At 42.2% G+C, this 20,549-nt stretch overlaps 1 protein-coding gene across 1 annotated transcript; it reads right to left on the reverse strand.

Annotated features, from left to right (window-relative positions):
* Positions 1–3,710: 3,710 nt before the first annotated feature.
* ZNF512 (zinc finger protein 512) lies at positions 3,711–18,145 on the reverse strand. The gene is made up of 13 exons (XM_010015924.1): positions 18,093–18,145; positions 16,734–16,942; positions 14,694–14,783; positions 12,608–12,691; positions 11,286–11,410; positions 10,812–10,898; positions 9,573–9,671; positions 7,727–7,894; positions 6,922–7,116; positions 6,174–6,275; positions 5,426–5,488; positions 4,708–4,806; positions 3,711–4,259 (listed from the first exon to the last, which is right to left on the reverse strand). The coding sequence occupies exons 2-13, from the start codon at positions 16,777–16,779 to the stop codon at positions 3,960–3,962; spliced, it is 1,458 nt and encodes a 485-aa protein (XP_010014226.1). The 5' UTR covers positions 16,780–16,942; positions 18,093–18,145; the 3' UTR covers positions 3,711–3,959.
* Between the last annotated feature and the right edge of the window lie 2,404 nt (positions 18,146–20,549).

A 20,549-nucleotide genomic window follows, 5' to 3' on the forward strand; every position in this document is an offset into this window, starting at 1 on the left:
GGGAGATGGAACAGCAGGTGAAATTCAGTATTACAAACTGAAATTCAGTATTACATCCAGTAACCTCTGTACATTGCACTTGCATCCTTCAGGCTCCTTCAAAGATACAGCATCCTTGTCACTATATTGGAAAGATATGGGTTTGATGGATGGACTATTCAGTGGATAAGAAATTGGCTGGAAGGCCACATCCAAAGAATTGCAGTCAACAAACATCTCAATGTCCAAATAGAGATCAGCAACAAGTGGTGTCCCTCAGGGGTCCGTGTTGGCACTGATAGTATTTAAATCTTCATCAGTGATGTAGGCAGGGGGATTGAGTGCAGGTATGCAGATAACACTGAGCTGTGTGGTGCAGTTGACATACTGGAGAGAAGGAATGCCATCCAGAGAGACCTGAACAGTCTTGAGGAGTGTGTGCACATGAACCTTGTGAAGGTCAACAAAGCCAAGTGCAAGGTCCTGCACATGTGTCAGACCAATCCCCAATGTCAATACACACGGGGGAGATCCACGGATGGAGAGCAGCCCTGCAGAGGAGGACTTGGGAGATACCAAAAAAACAACGGACATGAGATAATGCGTGCCTGCAGCCCAGAAAGCCAAACATTTCCTGTGCTGCATTACCAGCAGGTTGAAGAAGGTGATTCTCTGCTCTGGTGAGACCCTGCCTGGACAACTGCATCTAGTTCTGGGGCCCACAGTACAAGAGACATGGACCTGTCAGAGCAGGGCTATGAAAAGACAGGGCTTGAATGCCTCTCCTATGAAGAAAGGCTGAGGGAGCTGGGTTGTTCAGCCTGGAAAAGAGAAGGCTTCAGGGAGACCTTACTGCAGCTTAAGGCTGCTTAAGCATATCATGGGGCTTATAAGAAAGATGGAGAGACTTTTCAAAAAGGCTTGCAGTGACAGGGCGAGGAACCCTGGTTTTAAACTGAAAGAGGGTAGAGCTAGATTGGACATAAGGAAAACTTTTTATGATGAGGGTGGTGAGACACTAGCCCAGAGAAGCTGTGGATACCCCATCACTGAAGTGTTCAAAATCAAGTTTTGATGGGGTTTTGAGCAACCTGACCTAGTGAAAGGTGTCCCCGCCTATGGCAAAAGAGGTAGACTAGACTGCCTTCAGAGGTCCCTTCCAACCCAAACCATTCTGATTCTGCATTCTATACCTGGATTTGCAAGATGTTAGGCTAACTGAACTCAACAATGGATTGAACAGTACACTCATGGGTGCTGGAACAGTGGTAAGCACAGTACAGTTAACAGGGTTTTTAAAGTTAATTTATAGCCCTGGATACACTTGATGTTGTGAATTCCCTGATTAAAATACCTTCCTCGAGGCTAAATTTTCCAATGCCCTCAGAGCAGTAAAGCACAGCTGCAGTCATACTGGTAACCCGCCTCACTGCATCAACAGCAAGGTGCTCCTGCACAGATCACACTCCTCAGCAGCAGTGAATTATGCTGGTGCAGCAGTGCTACCACCTCTTTCATCTTGAGCCAATCCAGCAAATAATCTGCTTTAACACTGATGGAGTATGAATGGACTATTGAATAATAATTCTTTTCCACATGCCATGTTATGTGGGGGAATACGTTGTTGATGTAACTACAAAATCCAGGTGATGACTAAGTATCCACCTGGAAGTGGAATCTAGAAAGCAGGTCTGGTTAGTAACTCATAAATGTCAGTAAAAAGGACTCTAGACTGAAATTTACTAAGAAAAACCTCCTTTAATTCATTGGTTTATCTTGTCCATCTATTGAGTAGGAAAGTAGTAAATATGCGTGGTCAAAGTACAGCTGTGTAGAGTACTGAGGAGAAATGGTGCAGACAACTGAAGAGGACCAAAGCATGCAGGACAACCAAGTGGGCAGGCTGGGATGTGTTGTGCAAATAGGGATGGAACCAAGAACACTACACACCAAACAGACAAGAAACCACATTCTCACACTGGTGACATTTTATTTTGTTGTCTTCTGACCTTGCCAACCTTCCTGCACACCTTACACAACCTGCACACAATTTATACTTTCAGCACCGCATTGCAACCACAGTGACAGCTGATTCCAAAAGGCAGCGTAACCACTCCATGTAAATCACAATGGAGCACTACATACTGTCTCACTACCATACATGTGTTAATCCCCATGAGACAGACCATGCTCAGCTGGGGTCTGCTTTGTCTGCTATATGGGAGAAGCAGCTATTGAGAACACCCTTGGCCATACAGCACTTCCCACTGTCAGTGCCAGTGTGATTATTCTGGTAATGACACATATTCAGGTTAGATATAAGGAAGTAGTTCTTTACTGTGAGGGTGCTGAGGCACTGGAACAGGCTGCCCAAAGAAGTGGTAAATGCCCCATCCCTGGCAGCATTCAAGGCCAGGCTGGGCGGAGCCTTGGGCAACATGGTCTAAGGTGAAGATGAGGCATCCCTGCCCATGGCAGGGGGGTTAGAACTGGATGATCTTAAGGTCCTTTCCAACCCAAACCATTCTATGATGATATATATATATATATATAGTATATATATAAAAGCCCACCTGTTCACCAGGCACTGCAATGGCTTCCCTGTGAATTTCAGAACCAACAACTCTGTTAGACAATGAAAATTCACAGGGAGATAACATGGAGCCAGTTGCCTATTTTCTTGCCTGGAAAACTTCAAGAAAAAGGCCAAATTTTGCAACTTCCTGGTACAGTGAGTCTTTGGATAACAGGAATTCTGTTGAACCCATTCTCTGAAAGACAGAGTATGACTGCCTGTGGTGCTGCTTCCTACTAGCTTCTGCTGCATTTATGGAGCACAGAAGATACTCCCTATGATCCAGAGTTCATGCCAACGTGTGGCTTAAAATAATGAACCCTCTTCTTTTAACCTTTTCCACACAGGGAAGTCACTGCTAATGTACCTCATTCACACAAAGGAAGCAGTATTGGAAAGAAGCAGGTGATATAACACAACAAAGGTGCCAACTATAGCACAGAAAAAAAGGACATTATAGGAGCATGGGCATGACAAAGAATATCACTGGCAAGGTAGTTCAATGGAACCTGGGTCTTAGTATCAGCAAGACTGCTACTGTAGATATGCACTGTTGTGCAGCAAGTTTGTTTCCCAAGTGAGTCTGAAACAAGTGGTATTCAGAAAGCCCAAGAAGACCACCTCACTACATTAGTTACTGGAGGTTTGTAGGGCCAGTGAATCTCTAAAAGGCTGGAGAGTATTTATTCATCACTGGACTGGAAGACCCTTTACATACATTTAATGTCCAGTGCTACAGAAGACATGCCAGGGGAATACTGGGTTCCTGACAAAGGTAATAATGATGTACAATCACTTCCGAGCAGACCAGAGCTCACATGCTACTGTCTGGTGCTGAGCCTAAGCATCCGTGTATGAAGTAGAGACAGTACCTTGTGCAACAGAGACTGGAGGACACACTAGGGTTGCAATTCCTGACTGTTGGCAGCCTTGCAGCCTTAGTTTGCGTGCATACTGTGCAAGAAAGGATTCCTCCTTTACAGAGACCTAAACACTGTGCTAGTCAGTCCCTTAGAGGAAGAACTGCTAAAAAAGAACCCTGATCTCACCCATCAGAGGAATATGACATAACGGACAGCTGCTGTACTGGAAACCACTAATCAAGCAACTAATGTGACCCAAACTGAGACTGTAACCAGAGCAGTAACTACACTGGGTACACTGCTAGTGCCACTGTCCAAGGGTACTACACCAGGAGAGGTATCCTCTGTACCACAGCTTTGGTTTAAAGTCTCTCACAAGGGACCAGAGGCAACAGTTTCAAAACCAAGGTCGCTGAGTAAAATGGAGTCACAGTCCCAAAGACACTCAGTTGCTTATATTAGTGCTGTGGGTTATGAGCCAGACAGAAGTGGGGCTTGTAACTGAAAAGTTTTAGGATTATTCCTTCTCTTCTTCTAGGGAATTACTTTCGGCCTCGCTTGCGGCTGCTTTTTGGAAATTCAGCTCTCTGTGCAACTTGGGGCTCCCCCTCCTCACTACTCGCACTCTCATTGTCCACCCGCTTTGGACGACCTCTCTTACTTCTCCTCATTTTCTCAGCTCCAGCAGTGGGGAGTTTCTTGGCAGTCAGGGTTGCAGTTCTCTTCTTTTTGCCCCTGGTCAAAGGACGTTTCTTCCGTTGCTTCCTCTGCTCTTCTCTTTGGCGGATTTTCATTAGCTTCTCAAAGCTTTTGGTGGTAGTTGTATTCACATCAAACCAGTCCTGCAGGGTTGAGAGGGCAACAGGTTGGTATTGATGATGGAAATACTATGAAAAGCCTATCGGGGCTTATAATAAAGCTGCTTTGTGGGAAAAAGGTTTCCTGAAATGTGAGATCCGGAAAGGCAGCTGCCTAACAAAGCTCTGTTCTTTGACGTTCCTCCTCAGGTGTCACTGTCTCAGAGATTTGATCTGGCCATTGCTAAAGGCATGGGAAATGCTGAAGAGCTAAACTGAGCAGCAGCAACTGGGGACGCGGGACATGACACAGTACTTGCTCCCCAGACCAATGCGTAAGACCAGCTATGCTTAAACAAATTGAAGTCCACTTGAGTCTAGGATCCTGTTCCCAACAGTGAGCAAGGAAAAAATAAAACAAGGCAAGCATCCAGCATTTCCTTCCCTCCTCCAACAACCTGGGGTGTGAAGACTTCCATTCTGCCTGCCTTACCTCAGCATGCACAGAGTTGATGTGATACTTGACTCCACTCTCTGAAATGAACTCCTTCTCGCACAGAAGACACTTGTATTTACCAGCCACAAAGTCACCCTGGCAACAAAACAAAAAAATACCATCACCAATTGCTGCCTAGAAGGCTGATACACCTATATATTGTATTTGAATTTGGACCAGATATCACTTCTGAGCAGACCAGAGCTCATATGCTACTGTCTGGTGCTGAGCCTAAGCATCCGTGTATGAAGTAGAGACAGTACCTTGTGCAACAGAGACTGGAGGACACACTAGGGTTGCATTTCCTGACTGTTGGCAGCCTTGCAGCCTTAGTTTGTGTGCATACTGTCACACCAGACAATGATTTAGCTACAGGAGCACTGACATTATTTCCCAGTTATGCCCACAAAGCATAGGACAGCTCTGTGAGATGTTACAAGGTCTCCAGTACTGTACCTGGAAAAAATGTTCTTGTAGCTGTGAATCTACAGGTAGGACTGCAGTTTCACTAAAATGCATGCCATTAAGATGCTTCCTCCTTGCCTCAAGCAGCGTTTGCAATGGCAACCCCATTCGCACATAGGAAAGCACTCGAGACCCTGAGGAACTCAGATTAGCAGATGGCAGAACAACAGCTTGAACAAGGAGGTATCTGAGAGATAGGGACAGTAAGGCTATTGGTATAAAAGACAGTGAGTAGAGGAAGGTTACCAACCAAGGTACATGTGCCAAGGTGAGATTTGAGTCCTGAGACACTGCCATATACAGATTCACAACCCTGGAACAGTAAAAAACTTCATGTCAGCAAAACTCTAGTAAGAAATCACTTGCTCCTGCACAAGAAAGTCTTATTCTCTGGAAGTCAATTCCAAAAGGGACAAGAGAGGCAGATGAAGGGAGATACCAAGTCCTACAAGCCAGAAAGCTTTGAGTAAAAAGATTGTTACATTACGTTCACCCTCTATCAAAAGCCTGACAGAGTCTGCATTTTGCCTGAAGAGCAGCAGAGGTTAATTTCAAACAAAGCAGAGGGCAAGTACAAGACACTTCTATCTCTCCTGCCCTGCTCTTGTATTTAGTGGCACACAAATACTGCATCCAGCATCAATGGTCTCGGTTAAAGGGCAGCTTTACAGTCCACATGTGGAGCTTCAGGTATCAGTCCCAGGATCAGATCATGCTCAGCCAACAGCCCAGACTCTGAAACAGGAGGTAGGTGCAAGACATTCTTCTGGGTTACTGGTTAGTGCTATAGGACACTTGCTTTCTGGAGAGAGCTCCATATACAATGTTATGTTGCAATTCTTTTACTTGAAAATGACACAAGCTTGAAAATTGGGGAGAAAGTGCTGGGGATGGGGTAAGGCAGGAGGAAGAGAGACAAACTGCAGTTTCATGGTTGTGGAAAGCTGTCCTGAAATCTGTCCCCCTTGAGCCTTTGGAAACAAGTACTTAAAGATTACCTGATTTGGGCAGTGGACTCTTCGGTACATCTTTATCTCAGTTTTCCATTTGCACAGCACATCTTGACTAAATGTGGGCAGTCCAGGACGAGTATATTTCAGCTGAGATAAAGAGATGGAATTGAAAGCTGGAAGCTATGTTGGCTACACTTACTGCCAAAAATGTCCCTTTCTCTCCCAGAGACAGAAGTGCTATTTCTTCTCCTGCTCTAACAGCCAAACTCTACATAACCAATCTTTTCCTGTCTACTCTCTTCAAACCCTATAAAACCCCCACAATACCAGAATCCAAAACTTCCCTTACCTTTGACTACAACAATTCCTTTAAATGTACTTATCCCATTAAAATCATAAATCGTCCTTTTCCCTTGGGTTTCCCTTACAGCCTAAAAATACTCCTGGAGCCTCTGAAGCCTGAAAAACTACAAAATATCATTGCATGGCAGGAGTGATCTGCAGCCTATGGCTTGTGAGCAACATACTGCCTATAACTTGTGCCCACTGAAAATTACAGCAATAGGGCTTGAAAGTCATTATAGCCTGGATAAAATACTTCTACCCCAGCAATTGCTACTATAGCAATACCATAATCTAAGACTAGAGAGAAACCCGATCCCTCCCAGAAGACATTACTTCTTCAATATTACCTTGCATGGGCCACTAAGCACTGGCAACATTGGGTAGATGCCAGTAAAGACTCATCTGAAGAAAGACTCAAACCCTATATAGCATTTTTAAGGCCTTGTACCTTGCGATCATCTGGAATCAAGTCCTGCAGAACTTTTCTCTTGGGCCACTCTTTGGCCAGCTCTTCTCCAGCTAGCTCATGGAGATAGTAGATTGCCACCTTTGCAGATCTCCTCTGTACTCTGCCTGTGCTGTTTGGCTCCCGTTTTGTTTCCTTCAGGCTCTCTGTTCTTCTCTCCTCATGGAGGAAAGTGACCTGCAATGAAGGCCAAAAAAGGTGAGCCTCCTTCACTGATTCCTATTTCAGTTACACTAAATACCGTGAATAAACATTCTGCCAAATCCCTCACAAAAATGCTGCTGCAAATGTGGTTCACTGTCACAGACAGAGGACAGAAGTGCATCCCACTAGTGAGGCAGACCTCCACACCTACTCAGGGGAGCAGAGCATTAAGGCTTAGGCAGAGAGTTTCATGCAGCCACTGGTCTTGAAAGGATATCACATCATTTACTGTAAAACCCTCATAGACAACAAGCACAGTACTGCCTGTTTTGTTCCAATGCTGGGTCTTTTAAGAGCAAAAAAATGTGTCTCCCACATCATACATGTTAGCATGATTATTCCATGGAGCAAAAATCAGACAGGGAAAAGTTTACTGTTGCCATGCTGATTTACTATTAAAAACTTCTTCCTAGTCACAGAACAGCAACAGGTGCAGCTAGAAGGAAAGTATCAAGAACAGAACACTCTATTTGCTATCCCTCATTACCCACCCAAGCAGCAGACAGAAGCCTACGTGTGTCTCAACTCTGAGCAGGTGAAGTACGACCACAGTATCCTGATAACTATGGCAATTTGCACTTACCGGCCCATGCTTAGATCGGAGATGGTAGACAAGTCCTGCCTTTGATCTATACGCTTTTCCACAGTGATGGCACTTCATAGCCATTTTCTCCAGCTCAGAAGCTGCCTTCCCACATTTTTTAACATGATACAGGTATCCCATTATGCTAGTGAAGCTACCTGTGCAGCCCTGTCAATGAAAAAGAAAAATGCATGGAAGAAAAGCATTCTCCAAGTAATCACAAGACCACATGTATAGAATCCATGGTTTGCTGACCAAAGTACTATCACTATTCCTGCCAAACCAGACACAATCAGGTAGTAAACTTTAATGTTAGCATATTAAGACAAGATAAAACCTAGGACAAAGAATTGGCTGCAATGGGGAGAAACTGTTTCTTGGAACTTCTTTGTAGGTAGAGGGCAACAGAAAATTTCAATATATGGAATGAAGAAGCAAGATGTTTAATGAGGATGCACAAAACAAAGATTTTCAGATTCAAATGGAGGAATTGGGCAGAAAAGGAGGAAGGTTTTACACTTGGCTGGCTAGTCAGACTGTCTAGAACACAGCTATATTAGGGTGATGGTAAATAAAACTTTCAGCTATTCCTATGATACAGCTACTGTCTCATGCTGCAGCAGAGGACAACAAAAACACAACAGTTTCTGTGACTGCCACTTACTAGAGTATACTCTAATAGGGGATACTAGCTATAATCCAGTATCTAATATATCTAAACTAAAATATATCTAATCTAAAAGTATATCTAACAGGGGATACTAGAGTATCCCCTAACCCTGAATCCAGTGATCAGCTTGACACTGAGCTTGGAAATAGGACAAATCAAATGTGCATAAGGAAGTTTTTAATGTTCTCAGATGTAGCCATCTGCCCTCCATCCCCTTCTCTTGCTGTGGCCAATCTCCATATTTTCAAAAACCACAAACACACAGTTAATTACGCACAAAAACCATCTTCCCAGCTATCATGAACAACTAAGGAAAGAGCAGAAGTACACACTAATAAAATATTTTTGGTGCATAAAAGAAACAATCCAGTGTCCTCCTGATCCCCCTTAAAGACACCAACACATCAACTACTCAAAGAGCTCTAGCTCACCCTGCTTGAACACAGGGGTTGAACTAGATGACCTCAGAAGTTCTCTTCCAGCCTTAACAATAGTGTAATTCTGAGAACAGTTTATAACACTGTTTGGAGTACTGCATTCAGCTCTGGAGTCCTCAGTACAGGAAAGACATGGACCTGTCGAGTTGGTCCAGAGGAGGGCCCCATTCATTTGATCAGAGGGCTGGAGCACCTCTCCTACAGACAGGCTGAGAGAGTTGGAGTTATTTAACCTGGAGAAGAAAAGGCTCCAGAGAGTGCTTATTGCAGGCTTTTCATAATACAAGAAAGATGGGAACAGACTTTTTAGCAGGGCCTGCTGCAACAGAATGAAGGGTAATGGTTTTAAACTAAAAGTGGATAGTTTCAGACTAGATACAAGGAAGAATTTTTTTTATGAGTGTGGTGAAACACTGGAAAGGGTTTGCCTGGAGAGGTGGTGAATGCCCCAACCCTGGAAACATTCAAGGTCAGGCTGGACAGGGTTTTGAGCAACCTGATCTAGTTGAAGATGTCCCTACTTATGGCAGGTAAGGGGTGGACTAGATGACCTTTAAAGGTCCCTTTCAACCCAAACTATTCTATAACTCTGTGATATTCTGTCTTAAAAGCATAGCTAGGATCATGAAACAAATCCAGCTGTGGCCAGCACTAAAGCATACCAAGCAGAACTCTCAATGTTTTATGTTTGTGTATCTGCTGCTGTTTAATTCAGGACACTCAGCACAACGCAGCTTACCTCCCTCGTACACTTTAGTTTTCCCATACGCTTCAAAACCTTCCGAAGGCGGTCTCGCTCAAGCTGCTCATCCAGTTCTCCTCCCTCCTTCACAACTGGCTAAAGCACAGCAAGAAGAAATAAAGAAAACCAAGAATGCTCAGCATTTACAGTTCTTCTCATAGGGAATTGCCTACTCAACACACTACTGAAGGACAGCTCCTCAAATAATTAAATCTGTTCACCTTATGATTTTACAGAAGTGTATTTAATACAGTGATCACTGTCTATATCCCAGAACAACTGAGTTCTCTTTAGAAGGGGTAAACTGCCTGAAAACCACTTAAATGGTCACAAACTATAGCTGCTGGGAAGGACAAGGGTATGCATTTCCATGATTACTTTTCTCCCCCTTCTGCCTGTGCAAAGTACTTACTCATGTGGGTCATGCATCTTTAACATTATCACTTAGCCTAACTAAAGCTAAGCAGATTACCTGCCTGTAATGGTTATTCACCTATGCTAAAATACAGCTCAAGTTCTCTATTCTCCGGTGGTTACTGTATGTTATTTCCTACACTTCCTTATAATAATATTACACCTAGACTGAAGAAAAAGTTAAAACTGGGTGACAGACCTATTTCTTGGCGCCAGAACATTATTGTTCTGACCTATTTCATTTCCTAGTACAGCTGTAGGTTCAGAAACCACAGTACTGAGAACTATGAAAAAATAACAGTAATGAATTATGTAAACCTTACCCAAACTTCTGAATGACCTTTTCAAAAGTTTTAATTCTTCACAACAGGAGACATTGCCTTCTTTAAAGAAATAGCAAAGAGGAAAAGCAGACTGTATTACTATCTTTATGTTAAAATACTAACAAAGAGAAAAGAATTAAACTGTTGCTTCGCTTTTTGACCTTCGAACTAAAATCTAGTCTGCTCTGGATGTAGAAAAACTACTTTCTAGCAAAGGACTGAAAATTGCAGCCTAATGAGCAATCATTTCTTTTTTTTTTTTCCGATTGAAAATGCCTTTTATGAGTGACCAGCCTGAACAGAAATCCACCTCTTCTTTCTAAGACATAGCATGCCTACCATCTCTAATATTCTACTGTTTTATCAGATGTCAAATTTCAAAGGTAAACAAGATTTGAACAGCTACAACCTTTGAAAAAACACACCATGTTCTGTTTCTGTGTGCATCAGGGAAGGAACTGTCTGGCCTGTACAATTTTTAGATGCACAGCAGTTATACCTGATTGTTATGGTCTGCCATGACATGGTATTTCATCCCTCCTAAAGACTTCAGCTGCTTTCCACAGTGATGACATGTGAACATTTCCTGGAAATAAACAAGGACAGTGTGTGTGTAACTAAGTTAACTAAAGCACTGGGAAGCTCTTTGGGAAAAAGGAGCAGGAGAGCAGAACATTTTATTAGGGCCTGGTAACTGCCCATTAAGAACAGAAGAGATTCCATGGAGTCTTATATTTAGGGGAACAACGAAATAGCTACATCTTTGTTCACTACCCCAAATCTCCAGCAAAAGGCTGAGAAAGGAGAACCAAGCACAGCCTCTTACAGACAAATAAAGAACTCTTGCTTAGAGCCATGATGATGAGATGAAACCGGTTTCAAGTGCAACACAAAACACATAGAAAAGTGTGCAGGCATTCCTTTCTGTAAGCTGAAGAGTAAAGAAAACATTGCTCATCTCTCGTGTTCTTACCTGCCTGCAATTTACCATATGTTTCTTCAGTCCTTCTACAGTCTTTCTCACCACAGCCCGACATGTTGGACAGGTAACTCGGCCTTTGGCCTGAATTTCCAAAGACCATTGCTCTTCCAGACTACCTGTCAAAACAAAGCTGTGGAATAGAACTGCAAATACAGTGCCTCTTTTTTCCTTCCACATGCACTATGAATCCTAGAAGGAAACAAGTCACATGCTACTAAACTCATGTTCAGCTACATTTCAATAGGTTTAGTTCACTTGCAGCTTTAAATATGTCATGTGGCAAGGCACACATCACTTCTTTTGGGAAATCATTTTATAAAAAATCTTTAATCCTACCATTCCCTTGCAAGGAGTGTCCTTCCACCTGTTCAGTACAGACTTTTGGTTTATTCATTTTTATTACACAATTACTTTAGCATACAGGGTTTTCACAGTAAAAACAGTCACAGGTGTGACTGAACAGTTTCAGACAAAGTCCCATGTTTCAGTTCTACTAACCAAAGAACTCCATTTATATTGGTCAGCAGTTTTGGCACTCAAAGTGAACAAAACACCTCCAGACCAAGTTATTAAACAGCCAGGGAAAAAGTACCCTGTGTGGAATGGTTTCCAGTTCCTGGCCTCTTTTTGAAATGCCAAACAAAAGCTGGGCATAATCCATAAGAATGATAAATTACTAAAATTGGTTCTGGGTCATGGCTTAGCAGCCATCTGCCTGAATTCTTATCATAAGAAGATCTAAAGGATTTCCTTTTTGCCCAATAATAACAGGCAGGGGTTACTTCTCCCCAGGTGTCTAGGGGAAAAGTCTGTGAATCAAACAGCACTTGGCAGAAAACTGGGGTATTTAATGAGTGCTGTGAGGTACACATACCAAGTCATTCCACTTCCTCAGTCAAGGCTAATGTTACTTTTGTAGGATTGATTGCCTTGGGTTTCTGGCTACCAGGTTACCAGAAGAGGTGATTTGGCCATTAACAGCTACAAAGTTTTTCCTGCAAACATATTCTGCTGAGTAAAAAAGTGTGAATATTTTTATGAGTTTTATAGTGCAACTATTTTAGCAGGCTTTTGCTCAGTTCAAAAGTGATTCCCCCTCCACGTTCACCACGTGGAACTACACTATCCCTCCACTCTTGCTCTGCAGTACTGACACCGTGCCAAAAGGACAACAGCCAGTTCTTCCTTGTTAATAACAATAAAGTGAAAGAAAATACCAGAAACACAGCACTGGCACAGATGCAAATCCTAGAATCACATTTATCTTTTAGCTGCTTTATAAACAATTCTGATCAACTGCTACTTCTTCTTACCTGTGCCATAGGTTTCTGGTTCTTTCTGAACACAGTGGCCTTTTGTTTTGGAGTTTTGTGGTGTCCCAGCTTGCTGTTTTTTTCCTGTTATAACACAAACAAGAAAGACCACAAGACTTAATTCTGGGAGCCTTGTTATGAAAACCAGAGATTTTTTGCTAGGAGGATGCTATTTAGTCTGCTGTCTCAAAGCTACTCATTCAAAAATGTTCAACTTTTTGTTTTTTTTTTTTAAAGGAATTTCAAGATTATGTTCCCTGATCCCTTTCAAAATCTATAGCTTTTTACAGATGCAGGCATTAGTCCCATCCAGATACTAGTAATCTGTGTATTTGTTCGTATACAAAGCTCAGCTCTTCACACTGGATCATCCTCTATTCACACTATGGTTGAGCCAATCTAATGACTTGTTGACTACCAAACGGACAGTCCATTCCTCTACTCATTCCAGTCTTTAGACTAAACCACTCCTATTGTTCCAGTATTTTCTCATGGTTATGATTTTTGCTCTTTTCTCCCTGTTCTCTTCAGTTGGTCCACACATTTCCTGCTGGAAACATCACTCAAAGTGTGACCCTGCATTACAGCAACAACTGAAAATGTCTGAAAGTCTACATTTCTGCTTAAACACCTCAGTCTAACATCTGCCTTCTTAAAAACAAGTATGACATTGTTGGTCATTCAGCTTTTGATCTGTTACATATCTCAAATCTTCTTCTGAAGAACTGACACCTAGGAGGCAGTTCTTTGTCTTACAGCTATGCTAGTATTTCTTCCTAACTGCACTATCTTTAATTTTACACACTGTATTCCATTCTAAAACCTTTTCTCTAATGTCAAGACCACTTTCAATTTTAGTCTTTTCTCCACACACTTCCCATCTCTTGCAGCTTTGTGCTGTCTACACATTTCCAAATCCTTGGTGACAAAAACAAGTCCAAATTAGTCCAACCCCTGTGTGCAAGCAGGGTCAGCTAGACAAGGCTGCTGAAGAATGTGTCCAGCACATTCTTCAGCACTGACAGAGACTCCACAACCTCTCTGGGCCAGGGTTTAATCACCCATACAGTAAAAAAAGTGTATTCTTATATTTAGATAGATTTTTTTGTGGTTTACTTTGTGCCCATTGACTCTTGTCCTGTCAACAAGCACTACAGAGAAGAGTCTGACACGCTTTTCTTCATTTCCCCCCCGTCAAGTACGTATACACACTGATAACATTTCCTTGAGCTGTCTCTTCTCCTGACTGAAGAGTTGCACCTCTCTCAGCCTGTTCTCATAGGAAAGATATTCCAGTCGCTTAATGATCTTTGCAGCCCTACACTAGACTCTCCCCAGTATGTCCATGTCTCTTTTCTATTGGGGAACCCAGAACCGGACATGGGACTCCAATGGGACCTCACCAGTGCTGACCAGGAAGGATCTCCTTCCTTGCCCTGATGGCAATGCTTTTCCTTATGTTGCTCAGAATGCTGTTGGCTGCCTTTGCCACAAAAGCAAGTTGGTGGTTCATGTTCAGCTTGCTGTCCTCCAGGACACCAAGAACCCTGTCTGCAGAGCTGGTTTCCAGAAAGTCAGCCCCCAGCATATGTTGGTACATGGGGTTATCCCTGCCCAGCTACAGGACTTCACATTTCTCCTTGATGAGCCGGATGAGATTCCTCTCTGCTTAACTCTCCTGCCTGTCTGGGTCCCTGCAAATGGCAGCACAGCCATCAGATGTACTACTACTTCTCCCAGTTTTGTATCATCTGTGTACTTGCTGAGGGTGCATGCTGTCCAGGTCGTTAATGAAAATTTTAAACAGTACTGGCTCCAGTTTTTACCTCTGGGGTACACCATTAGTGATGTGCCTCCAATTGGACTTTGTGCTGCTGATCACAACCCTCTGGGCCTGGATGTTCAAACTGGTTGGTTTTCAATCCACTGCACTGTTCATTTATCCAACCTCTACTTTGCCAGCTCATCTGTGAGGATGTTGTGGGAAAGAGCACAAAAAGCCTTACTAAAGAAGTTCAGTTGGGCAGAGAGGAAGTCTGAAGTACCTGGAGGCTTTTACCTTGGAGTTACAAGTTATTTGTATTACCTGAAATCTTTTGCTTCTTCTTTGGAGAGTCTTTAAGATCTTCACTTTCCACTTGCTCAGATTTCCTCTTGCCTTTTAATAATACTTCTCCTGCTAATGAGTAAGAACAGAAATTCTTCAGTCTCATTAGGCAGTCTGGATAACAGCTTTGAATCTGCTGCTGCCTCAGCTTATCCTCATATTCAATAGTTTAAGAAAAAAAGTTTTTTATTTTGTAAGGCACCTGGACACCAGTGGGCTAGACACAGCTTTTGGACTCAATAATATTTAGTCACTTCACACCTCACAATTCCAGAAAGAAGATATGGAAGAAACAGTGCCACAGCATGGTCTGGAAAAATAATACTCCTCAGGAAGAGAGCCACAAGGTGCTAAGTCATGTCGTAAAAAGCTTATCTGCACACACACACAAGGGAGAATAGAGAAACAACAGCAGGTGGGGAAACCCAAATAATATTCTGACTCTTCTCAGTATTTTCAAGCCTATAAAAGCTTATCTTCATGAAAACAGAGAAGTACAGAAGCAGAATGGCAGGCAGGAGAACACAAATTATGGACTCCAAGAAACAGACACCTTCCTCCCAGGTCTGTACCAGGAGACACCCCAGGATGAGTCAATGTGAGCTGCTCTCTGGAGCACCCTTTAAAAGGGGTAAGAAGGGGAGTGGTGAGAAGGGAGAGCATGGTGTCAATTCCTAGAGTTATATGACATATTGTATACTAGTGAAGAGCAATTCACAATTACATAAGACTGGGATGTTTAGAAGTGGTATCAAAGGAAGGGAAAGGAAAAGAATTAGCTTATTTGGGGAGGATCAAGTGTGGGGAAACAGAGGTGTAAGAGGATAAAAAGGGTCACTTGCTTGTAAACAGGTCAGTATACAGGTCTGCTCATGCCTGACACCAGATCAGAGCGACCAGCAAAGAGCAGTTTCTGTGAGTGTGAGCCTGTCTGCAAGGAGGTGCACACCACGAACTGGCATGACTCTGCGGGCCTCAGGGAACAGTTCAACCATGTACCAACAATTGAGGAGACCAGGATCCAAAGGCAGGTACCGAGCAGATTGTGTAAGTCCAGCTACAGGACAGAGTCACATTGCACATATGTGCGCACACACAAATGTATGTATACATACATGTATGTCCTTCTTTTATATACACTTTTTATATAGGCTTATCTTCTTTCACCAACACATATTCATCCTGATCAGCTGCGGAGGGAAACAGGATGGAGGCCAGTGGTGCTGTCTGTGTGAATGCTGAGCACGCCTCTTCGTGTTGATCTGTGTGGCTGACTGTGATTACATGTTAAATATGTGTATTTATAGCTACAGGAATACATGCCTAGTCTTGCTACTGATTGGACCGGGGAATGTGGAGCTGCATAAACTTCACTTCAATGAAACTACCAGATTCAGCTCTCCCCACAACAGGATGGAATACAGATTCTGACTTAAGAAGAAGGTGCACTAAAGAAAAGTGAAGTTTTGGCTCTCTGTCACACATGCAACTTTGGAAAACAGCTCCTAGGCCAGGAAATCTGAATGTTCCTACAACAACCGAAGACCCAAATCACTTGAAATCAGAAAATCATAAGTGACAGAAGTAAGAAAATTAAAGAAATAAAATAATCCTTAAAAAAAAATTTAAACATCTACCACCACCAAAAGCTGTGTCTAATCCAGAATACTGATGACTGGTCCCTTTTTTTGTTTGTCCTATTTTTAAAGCTCTTAAAAGCGTATTTCTGATATGATTGGCAGAACTCTTATACATATCTCTTCTACAGATAAAACTGAGTTCAGCCACAGAATCATTAATTTTAATAGACCAGTCACTCAAAAGGAACTGTGTAACATCAGAGAATTATACCTCTGTTTCTGCACTGGAGGAAGTTTTTCCCCTAATACATGACCAGCATTAATTACCAAGCTTGTAATTTGTGGCTGAACTGCAGCGTGTTTTTCCGAAGTCATCTAATCTCTCATAAAAGAACCAGAGAGAAAACCAGGTTTGCATCGAGCCAAGAGTGATGGGTACCTTTTTTTTCTGAAGACTTGTTAATGCTGTTTTTGATTCCTCTCATTTCCAGCCAGTAAGCAGGCCTTCGAATGGTCCGCTTGCTTCTGGACTCTGAGCTGCCATTCACTTGGCCCTTTGGTGCATCAGAAGAAATGTTGCTGACTGTCTCATCATAGTTACTGTTCAGACCTTGGACAGTAGTTTCCACCTCCTCAAATTGCTTAGACCTGGAAAACATCAACTTGAAATTGTACGTAGATGCATACACACACACAAAACCACAGTAACTTGACAGACAACATCTTTCATCTTCCCGAGTACTCTAAAAATTCATCTCATTGAATCTCTCAAGTTTTGTGAACTGAAAAGTGCCAGCAAGATAAAACATCCTAAATGTTATTTCTCAGCACGTCTTTTAGAGAATGACATTAGAAAGCTCTTGAGAGGAACAGAAAAAAAATATTCATCCTACCTCAAATCTTTCACATAAGAAGCAGGCACAGGTTAATCTCAATGTAAAAATATGTTTATCCTTAAGCAACCAATGCTGAATATAAGAATTCTACTGCAGTCCATCATCTTAAGACACCTTTTCCATACCATGAAGGGCGAGATCTCCTTTGGTATGTATTCCCAGAGTCAGAGCTGACACTACACAACTAAAAGACTTAAAACTAGTAAGAATTTTAGCCTGCAAGGTTTTCAGCAATGAAGACAGCCTAATAGTACATCCTACAAATCACATTATGAGTACTTTAAACTAGCCAGCAGCACTAATTTTTCTTCCTAAAGATCAAAGAGAACTTCACTATTCTCACGTACTTCCCTCAGTCCTGAAATGCCTGGACATTTCCGCTACTGTACATGACAGCAAAATGATGAGGTATCAAAGAAACAGAGTATCTGTTCTCTGGGTAAATACTATTAAGGTAAGAGCTGTCAAGCTCACGTCTTAACGCATCAATCTAGAAATCAGGAAGTGGAGAACACTGATAGTACCAGGTCAGATCAGTATATACCATGTTTAAGGAAGTACTGCAGAAGAACGGGCGGAGGAATTCTCCAATTAAAGCCTTTCAGTTGCAATCACACTCAAAATATATAGACTTTCGAGTACCATTTTGTCTTGAACATAAAATATTTCCCAATCCTTTTCAAAACCATAAATGAATGCTAATACGCCTTGAAGTATTAGAAAAGCACTTTTCCTACACACCAGAAAGCAAAGTCTGTCAAGACTCTCATCACGCAAACCAAAATCACTTGCAGCTCTTTAAAATTCAGAGTATTATGTAAACGCCAGATATAGTTTTCCAATATGAATCTCTCAGGTTTTTTTTTTGCCCTCAGTCAAACTAACAAGAAACATTCACATACTTTTTGCTTTCCAGAGACCTCTTGACCTTTTGTTGTCTGTGATGTCCAGGCCTGGTGTCCTATCAAAGTAGAACATTTCACATTAGCAGCATAATTTTTCTTTCTTTTTGCATGTTTTAACTTTTCAGTTAAACACAGTCACCTGCACTTTGAGGATGTGCACACCACCCTTCGAAAAGGAAACCACTGCTTTCTGCAAAAAGGAAGTGTTTAACCTTGTCAACTCTAGCTGAATCAGAACTGAAATCAAAATAGGGATGAGCCCATCTACGCTCCCCATATGCATGACAGCTCCCCATATGAATGACAATCATTCCCCTTGCAAGGGGGCATGATGAAGCATTCTTTGTCTCCAATTCACTTAGTGGTACCTGCTTTCTGCCTAGACTTTATCATACAATGACAGATATTTTAGATCCCAGCTTACTAGTTTTTACAGTATTTTTTTTCCTTAATGAAATAATTCTTGCATTTACCATGCTAAGAATGTTGTCTCAAGTCTTTTCACCCTTTTTTCATTTTCTATCTCAATTATTGTGTCATACTCCATTAGCTGCCCAGATGTTCACTTTATCCACATCACAGAATCCTTCTTCTTATTTAACAAAGACTATTGGTCACTTATCACTTGTTGCTTCTTATGTTCCTATTAAGACGTGCAATTTAACAGATACCATTGATATTCCCAAGTCAGTATAAACAACTCATTTGTTGTATGTTGTTCCTGGCCTAGGGACAAACCTTTATCACCTTCTTCCAGATATTAATAATGACTCAATGTTGTTCCTCATTGGGAAGCCCAGGACAAAAATCTTGGTTATATAGACTAGAAAACAAAAATCACTGCCCAGTAGAAGATATGAAATACGAGAACTGTAACCTAAGAACAGAGACAGTATTTTGTATAGGTACTGGTTAAGAAACTGGGGTGGAAGAAAAGGAAGAATATGGATCTTCTGTATCTTTACAGAAAAACACACTGCACATTATCAACTGGACCATGCTGTGAAATGTTTTAAGTTAGAAAATTATCTGGGGAAAACAGCAAACAGGGATATGACAGAATTTGAAGATGACAGAAAAATGATAACTTGTCAGAAGATTATGAGAAATTTCAGGTGTTGCATCAAAACCAGGAAATAGGTTTCAGGGCAATTGAAAATCACCACTAAAAAAAACACACTGGAAAAAAGAACTTCAATCTGTCTTTAATGCTCTTGCCTTCTAATCTATGTATAGAAACAAGCAATAGTTCACTCTTCCCAGGACCACAGTCAGTGAGTCACCCTAACCACCAGGCAAGAAATTCAGTAGTGGTATGACAGACTCTCCTTGAGAAAGGTTAGGGAAGCAGCAGAAGAGAAATTCCCAACTGCTGCATCAATGACTTCACAATCATATCTTGTCTTCTTGGAAGAAAATGTCAATTGAATGTTGGTGTTTGTGTAACTTGGGTTTACACACCTGTAGTAGCACTTTACACACAGCAGCGTTTGGTAAACCCCTACATCAGAAATGTGGAGAAACATCATTGAGGAGCAACTAGAAAAAGGTTAGGCCTGTGAAGTTGTAACAATAAAAAGGAACAAGAAAGCAGGTGCAGTCAGCTGCAATGAGCCAGCCTAAGCTACCATTAGAAGAACCTTGATGACTGACAAACATGGCACGTGTTTTAAGATTTATTTTTTTTAAGAACTAACAAATTTTGCATAAAAGTAAAGATTAGCATGAAGAATTTAGGTCACGGTTATGGATCTGCAGTAAAATAAAGGAGAGTGCAGATGATCTGTTTAGCCTCCCTTTCTGAAAAGTTGATAGCAGAAATTGTGAAGGAAACTTCTAGAGAAACTGGTATTTCAGTTTTGAATCCTTTTTTATTTATACGGTGTACTTGCCACTTAAAAGCAGAGACCTAACATATGCAGGAACACCCAAGGGCTGGACATCTGGAAAACAAAAAAGCCGACTTCCTTGCACAATTTAGAAAAAGAGGAACCGTTTGTCTAGAGCCTGAAAAGATGAAGAAGCTTCGTTTTCAAGGGGCCATGTCAGCCTCCCTAAGGACTGAGACATTTCTGAGACCTGGAACATGTCCTGCTGCTGGAGACAGGTGGTGTTTAAATAGAGTACAGAAACTCTCACTGAGGCCAGGAGACTGATGGGGTAACTACCAGTGAGTCAGTCCTACAGCTAGCTACACAGGTATCTGTGGAAGCACCAAGTGTCCCGCACTGCCACAAGTGTCCCTACCCCGAGGGAAAACAGCCGAGACACAGGCCGGCGTGATGGCTCAGCACCCTGCGGGGGACTCCCCCTTCCAGCCCCACGTTTCCATTTCTGCTGCACACTCCGTGGACAATCCTCTCCACCAGTAAAGGCTTTTAGGACAAAGCACACGGCAGGTGCTGGTAGCGCTTGTTCCGGGTCCCTCCCCGGCCCTCAACCTCAAGCAGAGCT

Source organism: Nestor notabilis, unplaced genomic scaffold (genome assembly GCF_000696875.1).
Source record: "Nestor notabilis isolate BGI_N333 unplaced genomic scaffold, ASM69687v1 scaffold10346, whole genome shotgun sequence".
In the NCBI taxonomy this organism is placed as follows: Eukaryota; Metazoa; Chordata; class Aves; order Psittaciformes; family Psittacidae; genus Nestor; species Nestor notabilis.